At 36.7% G+C, this 19,961-nt stretch overlaps 1 protein-coding gene across 5 annotated transcripts in view; it reads right to left on the bottom strand.

Annotated features, from left to right (window-relative positions):
* The window catches only part of LOC129576284 (teneurin-m), a 405,617-nt gene that overhangs the window by 29,119 nt on the left and 356,537 nt on the right, over positions 1–19,961 (bottom strand). For all 5 annotated transcript variants that reach the window (XM_055461077.1, XM_055461074.1, XM_055461078.1 and 2 more), the window contains 2 exons: positions 9,041–9,175; positions 8,911–8,949 (listed from right to left, as the gene is read on the bottom strand). In XM_055461077.1, the coding sequence (XP_055317052.1) occupies positions 8,911–8,949; positions 9,041–9,113 (112 nt within the window). In that variant the 5' untranslated portion in view covers positions 9,114–9,175. The remainder of the gene's footprint in view (positions 1–8,910; positions 8,950–9,040; positions 9,176–19,961) is intronic.

Raw genomic sequence — 19,961 nt, 5'->3', positions numbered from 1 at the left:
AGAGAGAGAGAGAGAGAGAGAGAGAGAGAGAGAGAGAGAGAGAGAGAAAGAGAGAGAGACCAAGAGAAGAATAAAAAAAATTAAGGCGAATCTTTGTATTTTGAATCATTGTCATTCTTCTTCAGCTTACAATTGAGCAAATCGCTTGAAACGCGATTCATGTGATATTTTGGTAGCTATGTCTCCGGCACCCAAAAACCCAAACACTAGAAGCTGCGGTTTGCGGCTTCTTTTTCTTTCATTCTTTCTGCCTCTCCTTCGTTTTTAAATAACGACTCGAGGTGCTCGCTCGCGCCATTTATGGGTTTATTCGCCAGTGCCGACGCCACCGCCACCGCCACCGTGTGTTATGAAATATTGTAAGCAATTTATTTGATGATTCGTAAGCACATTGTAAATACATACCTAATTTTCGTGATAATGGCGCTATGTTCTTCTTTGAATTTGATTCTTCAATGTTCTGCGCTTGTCGATTCGTTTGCGCTTCTTCTCTATCTCTCTTTCTCTATCTCTCTGTTTCATTTATGTCAAATGAAAAGGAAACAACAAATAAATCGTCAATTTACATGTTGTGTCCATGTTTTCTTTAATATCTTTTGCGTCTTTTGTTCTTTACTTCGGTGTTCTTTTCGCAATCTTCTTCTTTTTTGTTTGCGCCTTTTGTTGGATTCATTCGCCAATTTAATCGTTTTATGAAAGCATGCGCTAATTATATATTGTTTAATGCAAAAGTTCCAATCTATTTGTCACTTGCACGGCAGTTTCTTGACCGGCCGAAAGACAAAAAGAAACGCCGCACAAAAGAAAGGTCAACTAAACCGTACGGTCGGATGAGAGAAACAATTTTTGGAGACATTTACATGACATCACATTTTTTTTCTTCTTCTTTGAAACAAATGTAGCATTTATTCCAGCGGGCTGCGACGCACTGTAAATTAACTGCAGGTTGTTCAAGGCGAGCGAGAAATATTTTGTCTTCCGTTCGAAAAACAGTGTCTCAAACAAAGAGATTGCTGCTCCCCATCATCATCACGAATTTCGTCAAGTTTTCAAGCGTAGCGAATAGAACGATTGAAGTATCGCTAATATGAAGACAAACCGACTTCTGCAGCTGAACGAAGGAAAATGTGTGTGTATTTGTGGACTCATTGTTGCACCGTTTGGCTGCCAAATGAGATTTGCCTGAGTCATTAGAATGAAAAATGTTTCACTTAATAGTCCATTGATTGCGCTTTTTGTCATCATTTTAATGAGCAGCCAACGAATAGTGTAACATCCATCATATTTTTTCCCACTTTATATCATTTCTAGCCTTTTGTTCGTTTCATGCCGCGCGCACACTAGTTCATACTGCATGAACGGATGTGTCTATAGAGAGAGCATTGAGATGTACATGTATGTGCGCTAGTATAATGGTGCATATTGGGAATATATATACATTTTTTTTTCAAACGTTTGCTAATGCGATTCCTTCTGCATCATTTGCGCGTGTTTATTGAAGCAAATCATCAAGATCAACGATTGATTCCGTTAGAATGTATCATCATCGTCGTCGTTGTGCGCTAGCAAATTATCGAAAACAATAAAGCAATTGGGAGATTAATCGAAGAACGAGAAGACCCGATAATGAAATATATTGAGATCGCAAAATCTAAAGCGAATACATAAATCATCAATCTGCATACGATTTTTCGTATATAGTTTCATATATTTATATAATTTGTAAACGAAAGATTGCAAAATTAAAAATATTATCAATCGATTCGTATCAATCTTTTGCACACTCTTGTTCTCCCAGCCATTCAATTTTGCACAAATTTCCAAAGCAAGAACAAGCCTGATTGCAAACAAATGAGTGACGAGTATGTCAAACTCTAAATCAACCCACCACCCAATTTTTGTGTATAATTTCTGTCATGTGGCGAATTGAACTAAATCCCGGATCGGCAGATCGTTGTCGGGTCATAAACGATACAAAAACTGAAACAAATCAATTTTTGAGTCCCCTCATTCAATTTCAGCATTTTTTTCTATTCGTTCGGTTGGTCTTTGAGAAGGGTAATTTTCACGTATATGTTGCCGCTAGCCCGATGTGTGCATGTGTCATTGCGCATCGATGCAGTAAGTGTAAATGATTCGAACTATAGCGCGCACAAACGGATAGACATGATTGAGACGGAGCAGAAAAAAGGGCCATAGAGAGAGAGAGAGAGCGAGAGAGAGAGAGAGAGAGAGAGTTGTTCATTAATATGATTGCCATTGTGCACACGCTCTCCTAATGAAATGTGAAAGCAACACGTTTCGTGTTACTGCGTTTCGTATTATCATTTAAGAAGAAATAATTATGCGATGTGTGTGTGTGCACTGTGCAATCTTGCTATTTTTTTTTTCTTTCTCTTTGTTGCGATTTCAGTTCATTTCATTTTGGAACCGGAGTGACAAAAATCATTTTGTCATTCATTGTTATCCGAGTTGCATTATGCGCTTAATTCGACCATTCTATTTACGGCTTGCATCTCTTTAGTTCGAGAGAATTAATGTAAATAGATCCCGTTACAAACCAATTTTCTTAATACAACACACAAAACTGGTCTAGCTATCGACCCCACTGTGTTGTGTTTGTGTTATTTTTTTTCTTGCTGTTTCTCACTCGGGACTGAATTCTAGTTGATCGAACACATGGTTGAACATGATGAGAAAAAAAAAATTTATAAAATGGATCGTTTTTTGTGCGGCTTAAATCATCGAATGAAAATTAAAACTAAACCGTGTCTTCAAGAGACAATCCACTTTAGGGAGAGCGCGCCCATGGTTAATTTTTAAGAACAAGATACCCCTTAAGAGAGATGACGACGACGACATAAGGACGAGTGAACAAATCTTCAAATAAATCAAATGTTTTAATCTGGTGCTGACATGAAATGAGCGAAAAGAGAGTGGCTCTGCAAGAGAGATTGATGTAGATTTGAGACATTAACACATTGTTTAGCCTTTTGTATACGCTGCTATGAAATTGCAGCTAAAGATGAAATTAAAGTCCCTTGACACTGGCACACACACACAGAGAGAGAGAGAGAAAAGCAAGGCAGAGCCGGAGCAGAGCAGAGAGAGAGTGGTAGTTTTTTGGTCCAATGCGCTTCTATTGGCTGCTTGCATATTTAATTTCATTTCATTTTGTCTTCCGAATATTTTCATTCCAATTAATGCATATGTTACCGATTCTCTACTAATTTATTCACAACAACACACAGACACAATAGCACCAAGGATGATAGAGCGGATAAAAAGTGACTGAGTCAGACGGAGCGAGAGCGTGAGTGAGAGTGCTGTGGTGAGGAGAGCTTGGAAATCGAGATCGGTCTGTGTTACATTGCGTACAATGTCCCTTTGATATTCCATAGTGTAAATTGGCCCCCTTTTTACCGAAAATATGCGAGTGTGACGCAGTTGCTGTTATTATTGTTGTTGCAACCGAAAAACTGAATGCCTAAATAAGATTTCCATTGACTTTGTGTGTGTTGTATCTTCAGGGGACGCCACGTGTTTTTATACCATATAGATTCGTTGCTCTGTGTCATTTCTCCTCTCTCCTCTATTCAAACATGACTTTATTGTTATATTATCTATGAACAATTCGTCGATGGCATAAATTTTCCATGTATTCACTATGTGCATATATTTTTATTACAGATTAACTTTAAATGAAAAAAAAAAATACAATGCACGAATGAATGAATGGAAATGAATATACGGTGAAAAGCAGAATGTTAGACTTGCGCTTAAATCATTGCGCTCTCATTTAGATTCACTCTCTCTCTCTCTCTCTCTCTCTCTCTCTCTCTCTCTCTCTCTTGCCGTGTATTCGGCTCGGTGTGTTCTTCCATTCATTTGTTGGCATAAATGTGCCATTTGCGTACGAAAACACAATGGATTTTCGTTTTTAATTTTGATCGTTTTTGATCGGGAGCGGCAGCGCAAAGGGAGAGTGCCAGAGACCGAGAGAGATGTACAAGACTTGTCACTAAAGTCATGTTTTTCTGTATAATTTTCGGTTTAACACAGCGTTTGCTTCGGTTACCGCGCTATTCTATTTTTGTGGTATGCTATGGCATATCATTTAAATAAATTGACGACGAAATTTTTTGAGAATTGCTTTTCTCACTTTTCCACATTTTGCCTCCGTCGTCGTCATCGTTGTCGTCATCTCCGTCGTATAATGGATGGAAAAATCAAAACCGGGACACACAAACGAAAATATAATGCAAAACTCCGAAACAACTAACTTGCCCGTTTCCGTTCGAAACCAGCGCACATACATATTATACAAAGTTCAGAGAGGATCGTAAGTGCTGACTTATTCGCTTTGTTCCGAGTTAATTATTCATATGTAATACATGATGTTTTTTTTGTTATTGTTGCATTCATGTTTTCTCCTCATGCTAAAACGTACACGAAGGTACAAGCTACGGGCCATTTTTTTGTTTTGTTTCTGTTCTCTATTTTGTTCATCTGTGGTAGCAATGACTAGAAGTCGAGCACATAAAACAAATTACATTGTCATCTGCTATTGATGATAAATTTGTTGAAAAATTTTCTTTCATTTTTTGTTAAAGGCAATTCGTTTTTTGGGAAATTGGGGTCGCCAAAATAGAGACATTTGTTTTATTTTCTATGATGCACACATTGAAATGGCATACGGATTTGTTGAACACACACACACACACACACAAATGCACACTTAACTCATCCAAAGTAACGTCAAAATCTAGCACAAACGCTATCATCGATGAACGGGATGAAATAGTATCCAAACTTATACTTTGAATGTAAAAGAATCTGTGTGCATTTGACAAATTAATTATTGAATATCGCGATATCGAGATGATTTTTTTTTTCTTTCTGCCGTTGTTGTTGCTCATCTGTACAACTCATACAATCCTCTTGAATTTGATATGTTGTTTGCTGTTTCGGTACATTCGTTTGAAAGTACGTGAAACGATTTTTCCCATATTGGCATTCATGCTGAGCTGAAATGCTTTTGAGTGCTTCCTTCAAAATGCGTATCTCGCACGTGCGTCTCTGTTCCCGCTACTTCTTTGAATGCGAACAATTCCCAAATAGACATACACACACCGAGCGAGAGGGAGAGAGAGAGAGAGAGACACACACGCGCGCGCACAAGAGATTGAGATGACAGTGATTTTAATCAATCGTTAGAGAAACGAAAAAAAAAAATTAATTTACCATTTTGATGATGGTTTTTCAGCTGCTCTCAATATCCCATCTGGGTATGTGCGAGTGTGTGTCTATGTATTGATTCTAGAATTGAGATCGAGGTTATGATTCAAATATTCTTGTTGAGCACATCGAACGGAATCGTTGAGTAATACGTGATTTCGTTGAATGTGAAAAACTTCGTTTAACTCGATTTTTATAAAGTGTATATTTTGAACATCGAAAAACATCACCCAAATATACACATCTTGACAGCATGAACAAAAGCAACAAACCGAGCAAAATAAAATAAAAAATCGTATGAAAATGAAGTCTACTCGATTCTGGTTGCTGTGTGTTTGTGCTGATGTTTTCCATTTAGTTAAATTCGATTTTTCGTTTTTCAAACATTCGAAACCATCAGCCAAACAGAACAAAAAAAAATTGCTAGTTTGTTGGCTGGGTTGGTGCACAAGCGAAACTAAACACTGTGTGTGTATCGGTCGCGCGTGTGCTGACTTGCTAAACACATCCAAATCACATAATAATAGAGAAGAATATTGAATAATATTGGGGTGAGAGTTGAAGAGAAAAAAAACAACACACAACAAAATCGATGTTTTTACTTGATACTTTGTTCTCATCGACCGAGGCATACCAAACACATACTCAAAATATTCTCGTTTTTTTTTTTTCCTCTACCGGGTTCATTGTCATCGTTTCGACCGATACGAAAACACGAACTCGATGGATTGCCGTTTCTCTCGTCATTTTGCTCTGAAGTGGCACAAACCAGAGAAGGAAAATAACGAAAGATGAGATGAACGCGCAATGAGAAGTTTTCCTCCTCATCGACGTCGTCGTCGTCGTTGCTTCATTTAAGATTTAAACCGAATGAAGAAGAGGGAAAAAAAAAATCAAGATGTAGTTGGGTAAGTGACCCAATGAAGTTCAAGAGTTCGGTGTTTCTGTACGTGCAGTGTCAGGTCAATTTATGTGCTCACTTTAATTCTTGTCTTGGGAATAACGGTGGCTCTTCTTTGCACGAAAATCACACAAAGACAAGTTCCCGTCAGCCAGCTGGTTTTGTAGTAGCAACACCACATTTCAAAATTAAGTCGATCCTGTGTATATTTTTCATATTCCTTTTTTCCCTTTTTGCTCATTTCGAGGGAACTTTATCCAGAGCATAACGGCTGTAATATTCTAAATACGCACTAAATTAGACGAAGTTTGCACCCCGTCGCTGCTGCCAGTATTCACACATACACACAATATTATCCGTACAACAATAATTTACTTTTTCAGAGCGCGAAATTATTTCGTTGAAAAATATTACATCCAATCGTCAACTGGCAACAATAACAATAACAACAACCAGAACAACAATGAAAAATATGATCCGATCGGACGGAATCCTGCCTTGTCTCCGTTTCTCTCTCTCTCTCTCCCTCGCTCTTCCGTTTCTCGATTCTTTTTCTGAATGAGGTTTCATTCGCTCTAAATTCATACAATTCCACACATTGTATGGTTTTTACCAAACAAAACTAGAAAAAAAATAATAATACAAAACAGCCGTAAATAATTACTCAAATCATGCGGAACTAAACGGAAACTCAGTGATTCTGAACGAAACGAATACGTTTCGATATTGATGCTTTTGTATGTGTGTGTAGCAAAAGTATCAAACATTCATAATTTTTTTGTATTTTTCACAGCGAACAACAAGAAAAAAGACAGTCTCGATTTAATGCGATTCGGATTCATCTCTCAGTTTTATTTCATCAGCAATTACCATAATAATTGCGGATGGGGCGCCATATTTTGTGTGAAACTGATTTTTTTAAAAGATGAAAATAAACAAGGTAAGGACCAATTTCGAGAAAAGAACATACCAAAACTTGTTCAAATCGAATTTAATTCTAAAATAACAACGACACACACAGAGAGAGCGCAAGAAAATCAATGAAACGTTGCGTTCAATGAGAATAACTAATTGAAATTCATATGAATTTCCATTGCGGGACGGTATGTCGACTGAATGGAAATAATGAAAAATTCATGAAACTACCCACCTAGTTCTAGATAATTGATTCAAATCAATATTATATAAGCCATAAATAGAGGCGTTCGTATAGTGCTCTCTCTCTCTCTCTCTCTCTCCCTCTCTCCACATAAATCAATCGGATCACATATTCGGTATTTTCAAAGCAGAATTTCGAAATAAACAAACAGAGAAAGAAATTCAGGTTTGTTGGATGAATTGTTGAAGAGTTGGGAAAGAAGACATTATTGTAATTGCTATTTGGAGTGATTCACTCCGAATGGAGACATGGCAGTTATTTTGGAACTAAAACATCCCATTATGTTTCGTGCGGTTGATGTGCTTCTCTTAAGGCATATTATATTGCCTTGAATTCCATGAATTCAGAACATTTTATAGAGGTATTTCATCATAGAACCGACATTTAATAATCAAAAAATGTGCCATACATTCGTTGCAAATTGTGTGCATTGTTAAATGTTGCCAATTAAATGGAGGCATGTATTGCAGTATGCAAACTCATGCATCTCTATGTATTTTGATAGTTTTGATTTATATTATATGCTCTTGAGATGCATTAAATCTTCTGAGTTTAAGTCGAAGAAATGGGTGACGAAGGTGGCGAAGATTGCCTAATGTCGAGTGAGAAAGAGAGAGAGAGAGAGAGAGCGAAAGCGGGTGAAATGTGTCGATAATTAATAAAATATGAATTCTTGGTAATTTGATAATTTCACGTTCATTGTATGAGTATCTTCCATCAACACAGTGAATAACTCACAAAACCGATTAAATAGATCGAATATTTTATACATCCTGGGCTCATTACAATTATGTTCTAATTATGTGTGAAATGTAATCATACATTGTAGTCCTCCATTGTAGTCGCGATTGGTAAGAGTGTCACACTTTGTGTATATGGTTTGTGTGTTGTGTGTATGCTCTTCAGGTGACATTAGTAGTCACATTAATATTTGAAATTTGATTATAATTCAATCAAACTGATTGGAATGTTTTAGCGTTAAGCCCATGAATTTGATGGCTCATTATTATGCATTATATACATATAGACATTTTTGTATCGGTTCGAAATCAATACACAATTTCTTATTCAGCCATTGGGCCGGTGTCATCCCAAAAATGGCGATAAATTAAATATCCGTGCTTGTATTAAAATCAAAATTGATCATTTGCAACATACGCAAATTATTCATCGAACAATGTCCTTTATTTGCCACCGCAAATGTGCGGTTTTTCTTCATTCTCACTGCCAAAAATATGTTTACAACTTCATAACAAACAACAATAACAACAAAAAATGTTCTCGCAACAACACACATTTTCATAAATATCCAACGTAATTGAATTTCCGTGATGATGATTATTTCGAGTGGAAAAAAGTATGACAACAACAGCAACAACAATTGCAAAATCGATTTATTAATTTTCCCAGTGAAATTGAGTGGGCTAATAAATTAATATATTATTATGTATTATGCTGAGCCAGTCATTCGTTTAAATCAGTTTAAATTAATTGATGGGGAATTATGTGATATGTACGTGTGTGTGTGTGTGTGTATGTGTGTATGTTGGCATGCACAAGTGCAAAAATGCCAGAATTGGGTTGAAGAAGTGCTCAAAAGGTAGATACTTACTTAAATTTGGAATGTACACGGATCCAGACGGTGTACGAACTAAGTAAAATTAATATTAAAAAAAAAGAAAATAAATTATAAAACTGTTTATTATAATAAAATATGAAAAAAGCCAAAAAGAAAAACAAACCTAAACACGATGGTTCAAAATCTACGCCCAAATCAGATGGGTTGCCGGTAACACGACCATTCATTCGATTCATTGTTGGATTTCGTGGTGGTACATCTGGTGGTGCTGATGCTGCAACTCCGTCAAGGAGACAGCCTGCAAATTCAAAGATTAAAATTTATTAGTTTTTGTGGTGAAACATTTTGTTTTTTGATTGATTCTCATTTTTATTCTATTCTCCTCTTTTCTCTCTCTCTCTCTCTCTCTCTCTCTCTCGCACACAACAAAGAAACTCTTTCTGTTTCGATTCATCTCCCTGCATATCTTAATGTCTGCCTCATGTTCTATAGCCTGCAAAAGTGATTCGGCCATTTTGGTATTTGTTTGCTGACTTTGCGACACCAAGTTCAGCTCGAAACTTTGTTCTTTTTTTCTTTATATGAACGAGCGCTTTCAACAATCATAACTCGGATTCAGATTAGCATTGAAAATATTCGAACTCCATTCAACCAATTTTCGTACGCAAAACGTTCGTTCTGCTTTATATAATAAGCTTAAGCCAGAGCAAAATTCGTTCGAGTGCTACGTGTGTGTTATGTGCTTAATTCGACGAAGTTTTTGGCAAACATAAAGTAACTGCGGCACTGGTGCACATCCATTTTGATTGTACAGCCTGTGTTCGGACGGGGTAGTAGTGGCGATGGCAACAACGACGACAACGACACCATAAAGGTTTGAGGAAGGAGGTAGGATCGGTGCATTTTCACCAAAGTGCAAATGCAAATGCTGCAAATACACTCATTGATTAAGTCGGCTTTTGTGGTCAATGCCATACACAACACACACACACACTCCTGCTAAATGTACACTTTCAATGCATATTGGCCCGATAAGAGCAAGCTAAGAACGAGCAAATAGTGTGCGAATTTTCGATTTTCTACATATACACACATGAGAGAGAAATTATTTGACACTAACACAGCTCAAAAGCGGGCTTAAATGTTTGCAAAAAGCCGAAATATAAAGCAATCGATGTCAACCACAAAACCGTCACTTTCAACTGGTGAGATTTTTATTTGCATAAATGTATAAATCCTCTTGCTGTTACCATCCAAATGAAAGCTGAAACACACATTTTTAGTTTGGAAACATGGTGTGTCGACGGCGCACAAAAATGCGCACAAAAACCGAGACACAAAACGTTTTACCATAAGCTCTGACAACTCAATACTTTCTGTTCTGGAGTAGCACACGCGTATGTATGTGTGTTTGTTTGATGTGTCAAAATTGAAAACTCCGAGAATTTACCGAAGGAAATTCGAGCAAAATACTCTTATTACGAAGATTAGTTGAAAATATTAAGAACCGATTCAGGTTAAACTCTTCGTTGAATAAATGAAGTTGGCGCTGACATTAGTAATTGTTATTGCACATCGACATAACCAACTTTGTGCTAACGACACTCTTTTGATCTCTTCTTCTTCTTCTTCTTCTTCTTCTTCTTCGTTTTTCAGCGATTCCATTCGTTTACTCTTCCGCCTCTAATATATGTGGATATTATTTTTTTAAATGTCAAACGACATGTGAGAAAACCATAGTCGACTTAAGAATCAACTAGAATTTTTGTTGTTGTTGTCGTCATCGCCTTCGTCGTCGATGCAAGAAAATCGCCTTTACTCGCAGCTCAAAAATAAAATGTCATTTAATCCGATTTTTTCTTATTCATTTCATTGTACTTTTGGCTCCTTATGGTATTGATTGCGTTTTCTTTTTTCGTCCATCTTTCGATTCTCATTCTGAATGTGGTGCCGTCATGCTATGAGCTCAATCCTATTTTTAAGAACTTGTTGATCAAAACTGTATACTATTGCCAGAGTGAATTAAGCGCAACTGAACAGAGAAAAGAGAGAGGGAGAGGCACACAGCGAGAGAACAAGTCGAAACCGAAAAGAACAATTTATCAGCGAACAGGTAATTTTGGAAGAGAGCAATTTTTTAAAGCCGCACACAGTACAGAAATACCTTGCCGAGCAAAACCACTCTTGTTTGGCTGGCGCACACTTGGCATACAGAATATACGGCAACAACAGCACCAATCGAACCAGAAAGAAAGCAAGTGAAGAGAGACGAGAATAAAAATTAATCGGATTAATTTGGAACCGAATATTTTGTACGGTGGATGCATTGTAATGATGATGTCTGACCCCGTAATAGTGAGTAAATAAATCAAAAATATTGAGCCGATTTCTGCTGTCTTTTATACATAATTCAGTTTTATCGGGCGTGCATTTTTTTTCCCTCTTTTCGATTACATTTGCTCGTTTGGAATTTTATATTCAGCGTTTTGTATCCGAAATTTTTGTACAATCAATAGTGAATGAGATGAACGGTAGTGAAGACATTTCATTTGGCCATTGATTGTGTGTGTATTATTGGAAGCAATTTTTTTTCTTCATTAAATACCGTCCGATAACTCAATTCACATTGAAATATTAACGAAAATATTGCGAAAAAAAAAACCTCGCACAAACTAACAATAGTGCTTCCATTTATCAGCTTAGACTGAGCTTTTAAGAAGACTTTTGAAACATTTTTTTTTGAATCGAGGATGGTTCCTTTTTTTTTCATTTTTATTTGCATTTCTACTACATCATCATTCATGGTTCAACGCACTAACTACCTTATTATTATTTAATATGACCAATGGCGGGTGCGTTGTTCGAGCAAAATCTATCAAAATGGAATTATGTTCAATTCAATCATTTTAATCCATTTGCGGCCAATTATCAAACATTTTATCAGCAAACCAAAGCGTTTTGACCATATTGTTTTTAGTCAATCAAATCAATCCCAATCAATCGCTAATAATCTTCTGTCAGAATCATCATTTTTTCCAACCACAATCGCTTAAGCTTCGAGCTTCTGCCTTACCTCAGTCGAGGTAGAGTGCAGTTAGAAAGAGAGATCAGCTGATTTCGATTGGACTTATTGGTTTACATTTGAAATGGAGAGAGAATTTCGAATTATCGAAATTCCATAACGAGAGTAGTTCGATTGAATAATAAATATAATTCGATACATCACATATGTAATTGGAATTCAATTGAGGCGTCGCTGACTTGTATCTTACTATCGGCTGAAGAATTACGTTCATTGAAATGATTCCGTGCATTTTGATAATTGCATCGTTGACGATTGACTGAGTGAATGTATGTGAATTGGTTCACCTAAAACGATGATAATTAAAGAAAATAATAATTTGAACCTAATTATTCACTGAATAAGCGAGTTCATCCATTTCGATACAGAAAAAAAGAAATCCATTTTCAAAATAGTTTTAAATTAGGATGTTCATGTTTGGGTTATGTCGTTTCGAGAATGAAACTGCTGTACGAACGACAACGAAAACAACATCGACGACTAAAGGCTTTTCGAACCATGATTTTAGTCCGAAGAGGTGTGAATTATTTGATTTCTTTCATGTTGATTGACCTGTTTGAACACATACACTTAATTGCGTGTGAAGCGATGAGAAAATAAATAAACGAACCGAGGAAGACGAACAAAAAAAAAAAAAAAAAAAAACGAACGACCCAACCAAATTATGAAATGGGCTGTCTGTGTTTTCTCAAAATAAACCTTTTAGGTGTAATAAACTAATCAAACATGTTTACATGTCAAAAGAAATGAAACGTGAATTGAGGACCCAAACAACGAGCCAATGTAGAAATAAAGAAAAAAAAAACAAAAAGAAAACATGGAAAATACATACAGAAGCTAAAAACATGCATTTGACTTTCTGTCACTCTATTATTTTCTCTCTTTGTGTGTGTGTGTGTGTCTCTATCTGATGTGCATCGATTCGAAATAGTTTAATGTGATGAGGTTGACAAACCTTTGTATTTTGCTATCTTCGTGGCATAATTTTTTTTTTTACCGTTTCAATTTGGCTCTCGATGTAGTCGTCGTCATCGTCAGCTTCGTTTTTGATTAGAATAAAATGTCATCGAACAAATGCCAAAAACATGGATGCAATATAAAATAACATAGCATAGGCATGAAATAGACGCGGCTTTGAATAGCATTAGCCATGGACAGCGCACAACATTAGTGGCATTATGTAAATGAATGCGGCGTGTGTGTATGCATAATCGGGCAGAGATAATAGACAGCAATGCTGAAAACAACATACTTTATTGGATAGAATGCTGTCAATAGCTATTAATCACGTTTATTCTTCTCGTTTTCGATTTAATCGATACGATTCGGAAAATTCGGGTAAAAATTATATCATCGGGTGTGTGTGTGTGTTTTTTTTTTTGGTCAAATCACTTTTGTTTCTCTCGCTTATTTTTTTTCCACCTCCTTTGCCCAGTAAATTATGAGTGTTGTATTGCAGCAGAAGGTGTACCGTTTTTTTTCGTTGGCTCTTTAGCTCTCTCTCTCTCTATTTATCTCATTTGGATGTTTGGGCTATTTTCAGTGAAGCGTAAAACTTCTGTTTCAAAATGATTCATTGAAGCGCTTCTTGAAAGTCAACCGCTCATTTGAGTGTTTGTATCTTATCAAATAAACCAAGCGAGTCACCATGGACAAACGATGGATGTGTCTTGAACATTTCGGGTACGGTTACCTCTAACTAATGAAATAAAACCGGGCAAACACGTCGAAGAACACAAAACATTGACGACAAAATATAATCCAAGCCATTTGCATCATTTCCCCCTCGGTTTCTTCTTCTCCCGCTCTCTCTCTCTCTCTTTCTCTTCTACGGAAAGGTTGAATTTAAGATTTATACGAATTTTTTCTTATGTTTTGAATAAATCAAATTGAATTATGGTCACGTTTCTTTTTCGCTGGTCGCTTGATGATGTAGCGATTGTTTCAAGTGATTTTTTTTCTCGGGTGCTCTCGGTGTGTTTGTGTTTATTCGGTGACGAATCACCGTGATGTAAATATTGTCGCCCGTCAACGACGTTGTCATGTAAAACGTGTATTGAAGCTTCGATTCCATGTCAGTTGCTTCAGTTTAAATGATCCATGTTTTGAATTTTTGACAAATGACACAGTCGTTCACCCTATCATTTGTTTTTTTTTTATTTTATTTCGCCGGTATACTTTCACAACAATCAAGCATCCGAAATGAAAATGTTATGCTTCTTGTCACCGTTTGTAAACAATGAATGCAACACACTCTTGTGCAACAGTTTATCATCAGTTCATTTGAATCTCAACGAGTCCACTCGAAATTATAATGAAGTAAGTCATTTGAATTGTATGATTCAATAATAAATTCTTATTGAAACAGAACAGTACACAGACTAAAGGTGGCCAAAGGTAATCATTTTTTTTTCTCTGTGTGTGTGAAAATTGGAATGTAAAGTCAATCGTGTGACATAAGATTCCATGCAGTGATTTCAAGTTTTTTACAGTCCATCGGATGGGATCGGTCGGAAAAACATTTAAAAAAATAAACTAAAAAACACTTAAAGAAAAAACTGCCAAGCGCTTGAAGGTAATATTTATTTACAAGTAAGAGAGAGAGAGAGAGAGAGAGAGAGAGAGAGAGAGAGAGAGAGAGAGAGATCTGGATAAGATGTCGTGCATGAAATTAAGCGTTCATTTGTCATTTACATATAATATTCCGTTTCGCTTTCGACGATGACGACAACGACAAAGACAACGTCCCTATCTATTTGGAGCGTACCAAATAAATAATAATATTTTACACAGTGTGTCCATGAATGTATAATTACATTCCACACAATTTTCGACGCAATATCCGTGAGTTTTGTGTTCATTACTTCTCTCTGTGTGTTTTTTTCTTTCTCTGTCTCTTTTCTCACTCCATTCGAGATTTTAGTGGTGTGGCGATAAACTCTCTGTAAACGGAATTTATTTGAACGACACAAAAACCAACAATTCATAGGGATCAACGGTGAGATGGATTTTATGCTATGAATATTTGTACATGGATCACAATCGAGATTCATATGCGAAATAATTTAATTGGATTGATATTTATTTGTGTGTGTGTGTGTGTGTGTGTGTGTGTGTTTTCTTCCTTCTATCCATTTCTGCCAAGAGATTGGAAACAATAGTGTATGTTTGTTATTGTAGCAGAATGCTCGGTTTGGACATAATACAAACTATTCGCCAAAGAATTCTTTCAATTATGAAATGTGTAACAATGGATTTCTTGAGTTTCGGCCAAATCAAAGAAAACGCAAAACTTTTGCGTAAACTATATATATATCAAGCAATTTTCTATGATCTGAAACTGGCTGGTTGGTTAGCTAGCCTGGCGTTGGTTGCGTGCGTCCTTGTCCTCGACTCGGTTTCCATGCATCAAAAAGCGAAAGCACGCCTGTCAAACTTGTGCGAGAAATTGAAAAAGTTTCGTTGAATAGAGCACACATAAACACAATATATTACAACTAATTTTAAATGTCTCGAAATAAAATTCTTTTCCGTTTTTTCTTTTCTTTCTGATTTGCCATTGTTGTTGTGTTTGGTGGTGTATCATAATTTCGTTTCGATTTTATTAAATATGCAGTATGTAGCGTCTCGCTTCATTTATTCATTTACCAGCCGTTTTGTTGTAATCCAATATTTACACGAATTTTTCTATCTGCACCAAAAGAACCAACGCCAGAGAGATGTACAAAGAGTCAAGTCAGTTTGTCAATAAACCATTCATTCCATCGAGAGAGAGAGAGAGAGAGAGAGAGATAGAGAGAGAGAAGAATTTTCCGAGTGAGAATAAGTAAATGCGATTGAAAATACTTTTCGGTGTCTTTTAATTCGACATTCAATTTGATTTCGAGTATCGCGCGCTAGTGCGACTTGCCCTATTTGTTTCGTTCAACATCAAAATGAGATTTTATTTGTATTTGCTACCAAAGAAAAAAAAAACACACACACCGAAAACAGAAATGAAAAAAGAAGAAGAAGGAATGCCGCAATGGAAAAAGAACACGCACCTCACATTTTGGACGTGAGTATACTGGGCGAGAAAAAAAGGAATGAAAAATTACATCGAGAAAATAGGAACGACCTTTCAACAATATTCATGGCTATCACACTGTAATTGCACACAACAAATTGTTGAGACATTTAAATTGCTCGAAATTTTCAGTCTGGCCATCACTTCGATGGAAGAAAAAAGAATGAAAAGGAAGGAGAAAAAGAAGAAGCTTCAAACCGTTCGAAAGTTCATGGAAAACCTTTTTTTGTTTCAATTACGTTTTAAAGTGATAGATTCTGCGGATGCCATCGCTATTGAATTCGATTGGAACATCGCATCATTTTGTTCTGGACGAAGCATCGAAATTTGTTACATCCAATGATTTATCCGTCGCAATCGCTGTTGCTGCTGGAAGAAATGATTTGTACTTGAAGTGGCGCTATAATCAGGATTGACATAATTAAAAATACTAAGAATGGCATTCATTGTGATCGGCAATAGCCCATTTTATGGTCGATACAATTTCAAAAGCGATAAATCGATATGTAAAAGCGACTTGAAATCGTCCAGTAAATAGACGTTTGAGATAACGGCCGCAACAAGAGCGCATCATTTGTACTCTGGCTAACACCGTGTCGTTTCACCCGTGCACTCCACGAAAACATAAAAAACAACAACCGAAATGGCATAAACTCCAGAGCAACACCAACCAAAATGGAATGAAACTCGAAATACATTCGGAATTCTTTTGAGTGGTACCGAGTGCGAAAAGTGTCGGTGTATACAGTGTACAGCAACACAACAGAAACAATCTATTTGATTGATGACTTTTCAGACGATAGGCAATATTTTATCTTATAGTTCGGTGTGTGTGTGTGTGTGTGTTTTCGCTTCTTCTTTTTTCGGTTTTTGTCAGTAAATTCGGTTATATACACTTTTCCGAACTGTTTTTCTCTCTTTTCCTGTCGATTCACTCAGAACAGCGATTGTACGCGCTGGCGCATTTTTTACCATTTCCAGAATTGTTAGATTTTTTTCGCTTCACTCACACATTCAATCTCTGACGGATTCTTCTAAACGAAAAAAAAGCAGCAGCAGCAACAACAACAACAGCAAACGAGTTGAAGAACTAGAACAACGCATTTTTTGCGTCGTTTTTTCTCAATTCTTTTTCGTTTGTACTGTTTTTTCCTCTTCTCATTGCTTTCGAAAGAGATTGAACGCGTGGTTGAACTGCCTTTAATATCAAAATTTCGGATAAATGCGATAAGTTTTCGAAACAAATGATACGGTTAATAAAATAAAACGAGAACCATTATTAACAACAAAAGCGCTGGCCTGAAATCGACTGATGCGCGCATTCCAACATGATAAATTCAAATAAATATGCACTAAATCTCGCTTTATTTATCATGTAATTTATTGTGCGTGTGTGCAATGTGCTCATTCACTCGCACACCAATCAACGGCTTCGAATTTTACAAAATTGTATAATTATTCTAAAGTATTTGCGTTATGCCTATTTTCTCTCTCCCTCTCCCTCTCCCTCTCTCCGCTTCATTGTTATTTCGCTTCATTTTTTTACATCATTTCAGCATTTAACCAGAATATATTTATTATCGTCATCATCATCAGCGGCGGCGGCCGAAATCATGTTGCTCCTAGAAATAGTTGGTTGCTCCATTAGCTCTATTAAAACCTATTAAGCCTTAAACTGCTTTCTTTTAGATCATGTTTTTATTAGTGCTAACTTTACTCTATTATGATAATGGTATTATTGTTATATTTCTCGTTTTATTGATGAATATGTGCTCAACAACAATACATTTTGGTATTCATCATGGGTGCGAGCTCATGTTGATCGACCAATTGATTGTATCATCAAATTTTGAAAAATGTTCAAACGAGCGCGCGTGTGTGTACATCGATCAATTAAATCGAGTAATTTAGTACTCTTTCCACGAAGCGAGAACGGAGTGCATTTTAGTATGTCTGGTCTTTTGCATCTTTTTTCCCCTCGAATAACGTTCACACTTTGCGATTGCTAAACCAAGGCCAAAATCAAAATACACACAGATTTTATGTCTGACTTTGTCGAAAAAATGGAACCGGCAATGCAGTTGTCATTCATTGCCTACGGATTTTTCAGCTTCATTCCCGAAAACTTTCAGCTTTTTTTTCCCCAGCGTCTTGGCGTCATTTCTTTTGCGAGCAAAGTGAATCGGTGAGCTAGCGCCGGGTGAATACGAGCAGAAATAGCAGCGGCCGCTACAGCAGCCGAGAAAAATAACAGATGGAGAGTGTCAATTTGCATGAATGCTGAACATTTTTTCGATGCCATGGGTGATTCGGAATAAGTCTCGAGGTATAAGTAGCAGCAGCACCAGCACAAAATTGTCACGCAAACGCAACAGTCGTATCGTTTGCTGTCGTCGTCGCAATCGAATGACATGAAAAAGTGTCAGCAATCACGATGATACTTTTTTTTTCCCGTCATTTCGGATTTCCCTTTCTTCTCGCTGATCGCATTAGCAAAACGCATGAAATGTGAAATAACAGATAACTGCTGATAAACGAAGCGATTTTACACACACCAAACGCAATCTGTTTTGCTACGGGCGAATTTGACGAATGCGTATATGTTTTGTGTGTGTGTGTGTGTGTGTGCCACTGTGTCTCTCGTGAAAAAATGTCGTGCGTAACCTTTGAGGTGGTAAAAGAAACATCTATCTCCGGTTTCTTTTTGCGTTGCAAAAACAAAAATACTGGTTTTAGCCAAAAGATATAGCCATATTTTAAAATACGATTTGCTCAATTTTGTGGAGGATCAACACACAAAATGGTTTATTCTTTGCTCCACTTCTCTTTCTCTATTGTGTTTTTGCCTGCGTTTGACATTGATTCGTTTCAAATTATAAATGACATTAATAATGATCGTTTCAATCGCTCTCTCTCTCTCTCTCACACACACACAGTCTTTCTTCGATTAAAATCCAATGAGATTTTGTTTCGATTTTGCAGCGTTTGCATTTTGACAACATAATTAAAAGATACATACGAGAAAGAGAGCCGTCGGTAAAGCCAAAATCAGTGGCGAATATACGGATTTATGATTATAAATCACCGTTTTTGTTTATATCTTGGGCGCGAACGAAAGATAGAGAGAGAAAACTCAATACTCAAGTTGGCCACTTATTGTTCGTTCATGATATTAAAAGGGGCCCAATGCGTTTGATATCAGCATGAAGGTGGTAAGAACAAGCAAGCCACCATCAAAGTCTCCGAAATAAAAGGAGTGTGAGAGACTTAATGTTTTGATGATTTTAATGCATAGCAATAGCTACGAGGGAAAAGCAGCTGCCTCTCTGTTTTATTTGAACTTCAGAAATATTATCCGTAAACAAATCACCTACACCTTCAACGAAAGTATTCCTTTGATCATCATTGAAAGCTGTTGTTTTTATATTCTCCATTTGCACATTCGTTAGTGCAGTTATTATGTATTTTTACTAGTACTTGATCCTACTCGCATTCTCTCGCTCGCTCGAAAAAAAAAAAATGAGCCTATACATGGATTCACAGTAAAATGTATATCTCCCTTGCGCGCTTGCCTTTTGAATTGTTCTCGTCTCTTTGCTTTTGTTTCCGTAAAACATTTTTTTTTTGACGAGAATTTGTTTTTTCTTCAGCTCGGTTGGCTGTGATTAATGGTTTGCTGGTGCTACAAGACATATTTGTAACTTAATTAAGACTAACGCATTTATTTCTACGGATTGTGTTTGGGTATTATTTTTTTTTTTTTCTCTCCAGCACGGCTGCGGTCATAGGTGGCTGTGCTATGCGCAGAATGGAAAGAAGTGCTCACACAATAAATGATATGTGCATTTGACATGACAATGAGCCAGCGATTAAAACTTCTCTCTGTCTCTCTCTCTCTCTCTCTCTCTCTCTCTCTCTCTCTCTCTCTCTCTCTCT

The sequence above is a fragment of the Sitodiplosis mosellana genome, unplaced genomic scaffold (assembly GCF_009176505.1).
Source record: "Sitodiplosis mosellana isolate CC-2019 unplaced genomic scaffold, AAFC_SMos_1.0 Smas_scaffold_6181, whole genome shotgun sequence".
In the NCBI taxonomy this organism is placed as follows: Eukaryota; Metazoa; Arthropoda; class Insecta; order Diptera; family Cecidomyiidae; genus Sitodiplosis; species Sitodiplosis mosellana.
Note: the sequence above shows the minus strand (reverse complement) of the source record. Positions and strands in the feature narration are given on the sequence as shown.